Here is a 9,555-nt window from a genome sequence, read left to right on the forward strand (position 1 = left end):
TGCTTTAATTAAATATGAAAAAACTATAAGTGCACAATTTTTTCCACAAAAGGGGTAATTTTGTTTATTGTCATTCATGTTTATTCCCTAATACCTAATACCTTTAAATCCCTTGAGAAAATGGAGAGAAGTAACTGCGCTTCATAAAATTATAGAAGCGACGCTTTTCGAGAAAAAAAAACTGACACGTGCGAACACTTTATTAAAAGTGAATTTACGTTTTAGATTATCATTATGATGGGGAATACAAACGTATGTATGTACCATTGATTTCACCGCTGAGGAACATCCGTTTTATTTGAGCGATGTTAAGATATCCACTCTCCATTGTATATAGGATATACTTAGCTAGGTAAATGTATTGGTCAATTCGTTCATCCAGTAGGAAGGAAGGGGATGGGGTAAAGGGAGTAGATATAGAATATCGTTATTTTAGCCAGCTAAGATGGTGTTGTAATCTTAATTTTAAGATGCTTTAAAAATTATATGGTCATTCCTAAGACGATAATACAAAATGAAGAATTTGTTATACATTTATTCAATAAAATATACAAAAAAAATACATTTTCTTTGTCAAGGAATCTACCTATATACAAAGGCATTTTTAAAAAAATCGAAACTACTATCTTTTACAAAGTCTATTATGATCTAGTCATTGATGGGTAAGTAGTTTATGCAAAAGTTATTAAACAATATCATTATCGTCCATATTAGAGGTTAGATAGGCATATAGATGGGGTAGTATACTATATTCAGCCCCGTCATCTGAGAATATGTCTCTGTCAGCTTCGTCACGTCCATCTTCTATAATTCTACCTGAAAAATAAAAATGAAAACATATAAGAATAACTATTTTATAATAAGATAAATACCATATTTTAATTTAATATAAAATTATTTTTCGAAGCCATACTGGAAATTTTTTGCTTATTTACAGTTTTGGTTACTTATTAATATTAATATTATAACTTAGTTCAAAAACTTTTGCATGCTATTTTCGTTCTTCCTCGTGTTTCAATTTTTCCCATACTGATAGGTGATCTAAGAAGCTTCGTGTGCAGTGATTTAATGACATGTTGTATTGAAATTCAGTAAAGAAATGATTTTATAGAATGGCTTAAAAACCGAATAATATTCGCTGAATTAAAACAGTTTCTCAACTATTCCTGTACAGCATCGTATATCAGACAAGTTTCCACGAATATTTAAATAAAAATCATCACTGTTTTTAATCTTTAAAATTGTATTTTAATATCCCGCGGAAAGCTATCTGTAATACACGGTTTTAAATCAAATAAATCAACCAATATCTGACCATGATTTGTGCAGGTTTTACCTGGATAGTAGTCATACACTAGGAGGGAGGCCAGATCAGGAGCCCCGAGGGCCATGTTAACCTCAAGATCGTCGTCTATATCATTGTCCTGCGGGTTGTTATGCGGATAGGAACCCTGCGGGCGATGGGCTCGGTGAATTTGATACTGCACCCGGCTATAACATGAAAATATTTTATTTTAAACGACAAATATGAAATTATAAAAAAGCGAAGCTCAAAATATCAAGACAGTCAAGACAACAGAATATCAACAAAAGAATGAAATTTAATACGTATAGGTTTAATAAAGAAATGCTTCGCTTTTAAACATTGTGCAAAATCGAGTTAAAAAGTTTTCTAAATAATTATGTCTGAAGGACGACTCAAACATAATATTAGAGCTCTCCGTTACGACATATTACTAATTTAGAAAAGCTTTACTTTTAAAATCATATGTAGTTACTAGTTAGATAATTACTAGGCATTAATAATCTTTTATAGCAGCTTGACTTAAACATAGCATTTGATAACCTATTAATTACTGCGTTATTGCATAGTTCCTATAACAATACCTATACTAAATTATCTAAAACGAGGATGACAACATCCACAAAGCGAAGCTCATAAATCAGAAGGAAGGACACACGAACAATAACTCTTGTCAGAATTTAATAGAACATTAACTTGTATAAATAAAACTGTATACAGTTGCAAAATTTAGTTAATCCTTATACTAAAGTAACAGGATGTCTGTGTGTTTGTCTGTGTGTTTGTACCGAAGGTTCTCGCTAACCGCTGAACCGATCGTATTCTCCTTAACAGGGTAGCTTCTCATAGGTCCCGGGAAGGTTTATAACTATTTTGGGGGAGGGTACCACCACCCTCCCAAGAGAAATCGCCCCTAGAAAAAAATTAACCCTCCCGAAAAAGAGACTTTAACGAAACATAAACCAATTATTTCTCTAATTAGATATTTTAAATAAAAAAAAAACAATCAAAGTGCCACTAGAGGCCTCTAGGGGCGTAGCCGCTAGTACAGAATAAAGTAAAAAGACATAAATTTAAGATTTAAGAGGTATCGCTTATAATATCGTATAAGTATCGTTATATAGTATCGTATAAAATCATATAAATAGGATAAAAATATCATACAAAAAGATTTTATCATAAAAAATAAAAATCAGCATATTTTTAATGAACGTACGGACTTTCTAGTGACGCTACGCTTTTTAAATCGTATCTAGCTGTTATGGGAATCACAACTTACAGCGTACGTGTAATTATAAAATGAAAATACTCACATTGTATCACGTTTGAGAATGACAGAATATCTTAGAAGCATATGAAGATAACCAGCTTGTATTGTTATCCTAAATAATAAAAATTTATGGGATATATACATATAGTTATTTTAAATAAATTGATGGATTTAATGGAATGTTTTTAGGATATTGTTCCAAATCCTACTACTTTGAGAATAGTTACCCTTCCCCCTTATTTATAAAAAAAAGTCATTAGTGACGAAGTCCAATCTGTACCACTTTTGATTCCTGTGACGTCATAAAAATGAGGGAGATGAGAGGAGAAGTGGGAAAGAAAACCCCTAAAAAAGAGATGGAGAATCCCTTATTTTTATGACGTCACAGAAATAAAAGTGGTAGTGCTTTTGTCCCATTAGTGATTTAATTGTGTTAGATAAAAAAGATTTATAAAAGACTTTGAAATTGTATTCATGACAAGCGGCACCGCCCCTAGAAACAAAAAACATTTTTGGAGAGGGAAGAGTATTTTTTCTAGTGGCGCTTCTCGTGTGAGGTTTATGTTACCTTCCTCTAAAAAAGTTATAAACCTTCCCTGTACCTAAGAGAAGCTGCATTGGAAAGGAAAGCCATATCAGCTTAACGAGATCCTTAGTACAGGCAGATACCAGTTACTTACATTCAAGAATGATGTCAATAACCTTATAAAGAACTTTTTTCTACCTGTTCATTAAAACGGCTTTGAATCCCTCTCTTTCTTGATTGGCCAGGATTCGGACCTGTTAATATTCATAATTATAAATCCACTATTAACAAATAAAATAATATAAAATTTAAATGAACTTTTCTCAGAAAGAAAAAGATTAAACTTTATAAGGGACTATTAGGTGGTTCCCTAATATTGTATTTCGACCAAGATAATAACCTACCAATGGATTTATTATTTCTTGGATCTTACACCTGATTATCATTTACTCTAATTAAGTAAAACTTTTAGCTGGCTAAAATCGGAATCCCACATTCATCCCATCCCCTCCTACTTTATGAACGAACTGACCAATAATTGTTGTCCATGTTAGCAACCAAAACATAATATCTACCTATATTCTATATCTATTCGCCTACCTGTCTTTCTAGCTCCGCAAGATCCAAGCTAGTCTCTCTTATTTTTCGTTCTAGCACAACACGTTTACTGCGCAGTTTTGTTAGCTCATTCAACATCTGCTGCAAGGAGGATATGTTCGGATGTCGACACCTAAATAAAGCAACAAATGGTTAGCAAATGTGAGATCAAGCTAATCGCTCGGGCTCATCTTGCAGTTAGCTTTTCATTTGCGTAATTGGTAACGTGTCGGCATGCAGTCTGGTCAACACCGCGTCATTCTAGAGACATACTATTGCTATGCAAGGCGCCTGACATCAATTGTAAGCGTAAGGGGAATGTCTTGGTCGTAAATAAGGCGCAACTTATTGCCATGCACAATTATAACTTCCAGACATATGCAACAAAGGGATGGTTCTCTGCAGGGCGTATGAACAAATAATCCTGCACAACAATTACTAAAATTTAGTTCAAAGATGCACCAAAATAAAATCCTGACGCTAAAAATAAAATGGTTAGGAAATGAAAGATCAGGCTAATCGCTGGGTTCAGTGGACTCATCTTACAGTAAAAAATTCTGGTAAGGTTTATGTTAAGGATACTTTCGCCCTTGAAAATAAATTACCCATAGTAAAAAAACTTTCTAACATATAAATTTAAGATCGGCCAAAATAAAGATAAAGTTATTCTAGGTATATTTTAATAAAAAATAATTACTAAATAAAAAAATAAAATTTACTAAATAAATGAAAATATTAATTAAAAACTTACTTTATACAATCTTTACAGTAATCATTATGAAAATCCACAGTTCTAAACGTAGTCAAGTCATAAGACATTTTTGTAAATTTATGTTGACAACTTTAACAATTAACGTTTCAAATTAGACTGTTAGTTATATCAAGTAAAATAAAGTATTTTCGCGAGTTTTTGCTGGCGGTCAAAATGGCTCTAACCTACCTTGCCTTACTCTCAATATGTCTCCCACACCATTTTTCTTGACTACTTAATAATACACTCCCCCCTCCCCCTCCTCAGCTGTTGGTTATCATCTGGTATGAGCGCGCTTTGACCGTTTCAAGATCAATTGAAACCGAATGGAAATTTTCTCCTAGCTGTTTATGAAATAAGTTATTTTATATTTATTTATGTTTTATTATTTTTGTGTTTTATTCTATCTTCTATCTTTTATATAATTTTTATATACTTTTTCAGAATTAAAATTGAAATCTAGCTTGGTGATAAAAAGCAAAAAAAAAAATCAAATGAGCGTGGCTGCATCTTTTCAAGAAGGGGGTATATTCTTGAAGATATATTGGTTTTCGTTTTATTAACATGAACGACAACATCCTTAAGAAGCGAAGCACAAAATAAATCATGGAATGAACAAACGGACAAAAATAGTTATAGAGCAGATGTTAAGTCGTCAAAACAAAGAAAAGAAAGAAAGAGAGAGAGAGAGAGAGAGAGAGAGAGAGAGAGAGAGAGAGAGAGAGAGAGAGAGAGTATGCAAAACTCAAAGAAAATTACAAAGTTCCAACTGTTCATTGAAATCAGTTGCACTCTTTTACGGGCCAAGGTATTCGCCCCAACGTCCCTAGATTGACACGGCGTGGTTGAAACTCGAACCCAACACCTTTCTGCGACGACGATATGGGTTTTATGTATTTTAAAAGTATATGTGTTTATGTGCAGGTTCTTGTTGTGTGTATCTGGGTTGCATGCGTATGTGTAAAGAGTGACTGAAACCCACTGGTCCGAAAATGTACACAAGTTTGCAAAGTACAAAGGCAAATAACCAATGAAAAATTGCCTCTAAAACTTATTTTTTATTTTAAAAATAACTTTGTTGCAATACTCGAGAAAAACATTTCAATATTGTATAAAATCAGACCCTGAATTATCCTGTCATCCTATATTTGGCGAATGTGTTGGTGTATAGTGCATAGCTAATATGCATGTAAAAAATGATTAGCTACAAAGACAAGCGACTCAAATTCGTCGAATAAATGTACAATCTTTTTCGCTCTCTAAACTCACGCTTGTGTTTGTATGATCGGGATAATTTAATGCATGCAGCATTGGTGATATAGGATCTCTAGAAAACTATTTCGTTTGTATTTTTTCCTACTATTTTCAACTAGCGTATACGCCACTAACCTCTAGTGTAATAATATGAAGTTGGTAAGGAGCCAGAAAAAAAAGCCTAAAACCATCTCAAGGCTGAAATCTAATAGTAAAATATCCAAAAGCCAACTGGGACCTAGTGGATATTGAAGTCTTAAGATTTAGACAAAAAAACCTCACTACTTTATGTTATAGGACTAGCGGCTACGCCATAGAGGCCTCTAGTGGCACTTTCAATGTTTTTTTTTAAAAAGAATAATACGATACCTATCTAGTGTTATTGCCAGAAAAATAAGTTTAAATCAATGTATGAAGATGATTAAAGTCCCTCCACAGATTATGACGTCATGCGATATAATAGCCAATGAGAGGCCAGTATACACTGTAATTGACCAATGCCATGGTAAAATTTATGCTGGCCTCTCATTGGTTATTCTATCGTATGACGTCATAATCTGTGAATCATCGTCTCAATTTATTAATAAAGTTTATTATGAAAATTGCTTCAGATTAAAACAAAACTATAGTTTTAATCCAAATAATTAAAAAACATCAATTCAATAATTATTTGGGAAGGGCCCCTCTAAAATAGACATTTATCTCCAGCATTCTGCAAATGAAAAAATTGCTAAATTTGATATTTATTCGCGCATTTGATTGCTAACTACTCTAACTCAACTTTCAACTATAATATAGGCATATTTGACCCAAGCTAACAATCGTTGCAAAATATTATTTTCAACCCAAAGGTTGCAAAAAATGCAATGATTTAGATTCACTTATGTCAAGGCATGACCCTGCGTTCGCAAAAACACATAGAGAATCAATTTTTGCAAGTAATTTTCCGCGCTCACCAGCCAAAATTGCCAAAAGTTAAAAAGATCAACACAGGGCATATTTGTTTTGCACATTTTATGCAATGGATATATTTTTACTTGGATCTTACACCAGATTTTCGACACCATGGAAACTGTCCCAATTTTGTATAACTTTTGCGGAACATGTTCCAGTTACGTCATATTTTTCTTTCCCGAAAAAGGGAAGGGGGAAAGAAAAAAAGGGAAGGGGGGAAGAAAAAAGAGATGGGAGAAAAGGGGGTTTTCCCCATCTCTTTTGAAGAGATTTTCTTCCCCCCTTCCCTTTTTCGGGAAAGAAAAATATGACGTAACTGGAACATGTTCCGCAAAAGTTATACAAAATTGGGACAGTTTCCATGGTGTCCAGATTTTCATATTTTCTAATAAATTGAAACTTGCAGTGGGCTAAAATAATGATTTCCCCCTTCCACACTCTTTACTCAACAACATTCTACAACTGAATGAACGAACTGACCAATAAACGAGTTCCACAATAGCAACCTAAATTGACGACAAGTTTTCCCCTGGTAAAATATTCACTTATATTTTACATCCATTTTTTACCCGTAAACCATACTAGTGCTTTACACTTAATCTGTAACCCACTTTAACCTACATGAAATAGAAGAAATCAATCGATACAGCTGTAGACGGACGAAATGACCAACAGACGGACAAATAGACAGACATACATTGTTTTACTTTATATTACAAATTTGACGAACAAAAGTACAAAAAATCCACAGCTATTGTTGGTCATTAAATTTGCGAATGACTAAGAATTGCAATGAATATGCGTAGTTTGAGTGTGCGCGTGTGTGTGTGTGTGTGGGGGGGGGGGTGTATGTGTGTATGCGCGCGCTTGAGAGTTCTTTGCTTATATTAGGCGCAAGCTTTGCCCATTTTGTCTCACTAAATTTGCATACATACATACACACTCTTAGAATATTATTCTTTTAAAAACAAAAGTTATTACTAAGCTTTGAAAGTTGAAAGTGCAAAGACGTAAAATTGGAGGAGAGAAAGGTAACAAAGGTAATATATCCCCCCCCCCCCCCTAATAAATATTTCAGATTTTCCAATAGTTATGCCATAACAAAGTTGGTTAGATATAACCCTAGGGCCTACCCCCACATCTGAAACTTCCAAAACCCTTATTTTTTACAAATCAGGTGGATTTGAAACATTTTATACACCAAAATAACCCACCCCCCCCCCAAAAAAAAAAAAAATACGAGGCAATACAGTAAAAAAAACCTTATTTGATATAAAACATTTTTCTTAGCTGGGAGCCTTTTCATAAAAACTTAATAGTATGTTAAACTTTATGAGTATCAGAAATTTTTTTAACAGTGTACATCCATTCAACGAAGCTAGCCCTAATTTTATCACGAAATATGATTTTAAATTATTTGAAAATACATACACATAATGATATATAATTTATAACATATTTAGGCGCACCACAAATTTGAACATGGATGATTAAGTCTATAAGAATGGATTTTATTTTTCTTGGATCTTAAAAAAGGTTTTCATGTTCTAAAATAAAGAGAAACTCACAGCGGGCTAGAATAACGATACCAAATTAAATCCCCCTTTACCAATTTAGGTTGCTAATATGGACCCCATTAATGGTCAGTTCATTAATCCAGAAGTAGAGAAGTGGATGGGGAGGGTGGGGTTATCGTTATTAAAGCCAGCTGCTAGTTTAATTATAATCTAGTACAACATCCAAATAATAATATATCGATTGCATGAATGAAAGAAACATCTTAAAAAAAATGTTTAGATATCTTTTACTATGGCTACTCTATACAGTGACAGATTGTTCCCATGTATGTCGATATTTTTAAAAGCTAAGCATTTCTAAAATAAGGAACCAGATGTACGGACAGCTAAAATTATTGATTTAGGCATGTTAAATTTTCCTAACGATTTCAAAATTTGCATGATGATTCTTGTTACATTAGGGTACAAAAGGCGCCATAATATAAGCATCTCTTTAATAGAGTCCTAAAAATGTAAGAATATCCATTAACAGTGTTTAGACCTATAAAATAGGTAATATTCTGCTTTTTAAGTTTTGACACTCTAGAATTGTTAATGTTCGTTTGATTTTAGAGCTTCGCTTTTATGGATGTTTCTTTTCTCTTGTTAACTTGTGATTCTTTAGCGGTTGGCCCCTATCATCTAGGAACTCTGTGTTCGAAGGTAAAGGAAAAGACAAAGCAATAGCCTAAAACCACCCTAAGACTTATTCTTAGAATAAAATAGTTTAGAACTATTACGGGACCTATCTGAAAATTCACAGTCAAAATCGTTATAAAAATCTTAAACTACAGAAAAAAACCTTACTACTTTATATAAAAGGATATTCATAGGGCAAAAATTGTTCTTATTAACTGTTTGATCATCATAATTACATCATTATATATTAATATTAATAGTATATTTATCTATTAATTAGAGCAAGCATTAACTGGTTTTTATGAACAATTAGGCATAGAGATTTTAGAGTAGCCACAATTATTCCAATTAGGAAAAATGAGTAAAACTCAATTGACAATAAACCCCTTGCTTTTAAAACTCCTGTAAGTAAGTCTAAGCATTCCCCCCTTTTCTTCCTAGTTTTGTAACACACAAAAAAATTATTTATTTAACAATATATCACCTTTAAATACCAGAAGTTTAAATACTTTAATATTTATGTCTCTCATAGACATTATTTTCCGCAGATATCAAAATGAAAAATCATAAGATTAGACATAGCTCCGTCAACCCTGATGGCAAAGGCTAACGAAAATGGTATTAATTTGATGAATTTTAATTTGTTTGTAATATTGTCTGGAATATAAGGCTATACATGATTTTTCATTATGGCTGAAAACCGGT

The 9,555-nt window shown here is 32.8% G+C and overlaps 1 protein-coding gene across 1 annotated transcript; it reads right to left on the reverse strand.

Annotated features, from left to right (window-relative positions):
• Nucleotides 1-518: 518 nt before the first annotated feature.
• Nucleotides 519-4,605, reverse strand: LOC145312001 (uncharacterized). The gene is made up of 6 exons (XM_080151081.1): nt 4,448-4,605; nt 3,700-3,829; nt 3,298-3,353; nt 2,617-2,685; nt 1,337-1,491; nt 519-816 (listed from the first exon to the last, which is right to left on the reverse strand). Exons 1-6 carry the CDS (start codon nt 4,513-4,515, stop codon nt 686-688), a joined length of 609 nt encoding a protein of 202 aa, XP_080007207.1. The 5' UTR covers nt 4,516-4,605; the 3' UTR covers nt 519-685.
• Nucleotides 4,606-9,555: the final 4,950 nt, after the last annotated feature.

This window comes from Acartia tonsa, chromosome 2 (genome assembly GCF_053477335.1).
Source record: "Acartia tonsa isolate MP-2025a chromosome 2, ASM5347733v1, whole genome shotgun sequence".
Classification (NCBI taxonomy): Eukaryota; Metazoa; Arthropoda; class Copepoda; order Calanoida; family Acartiidae; genus Acartia; species Acartia tonsa.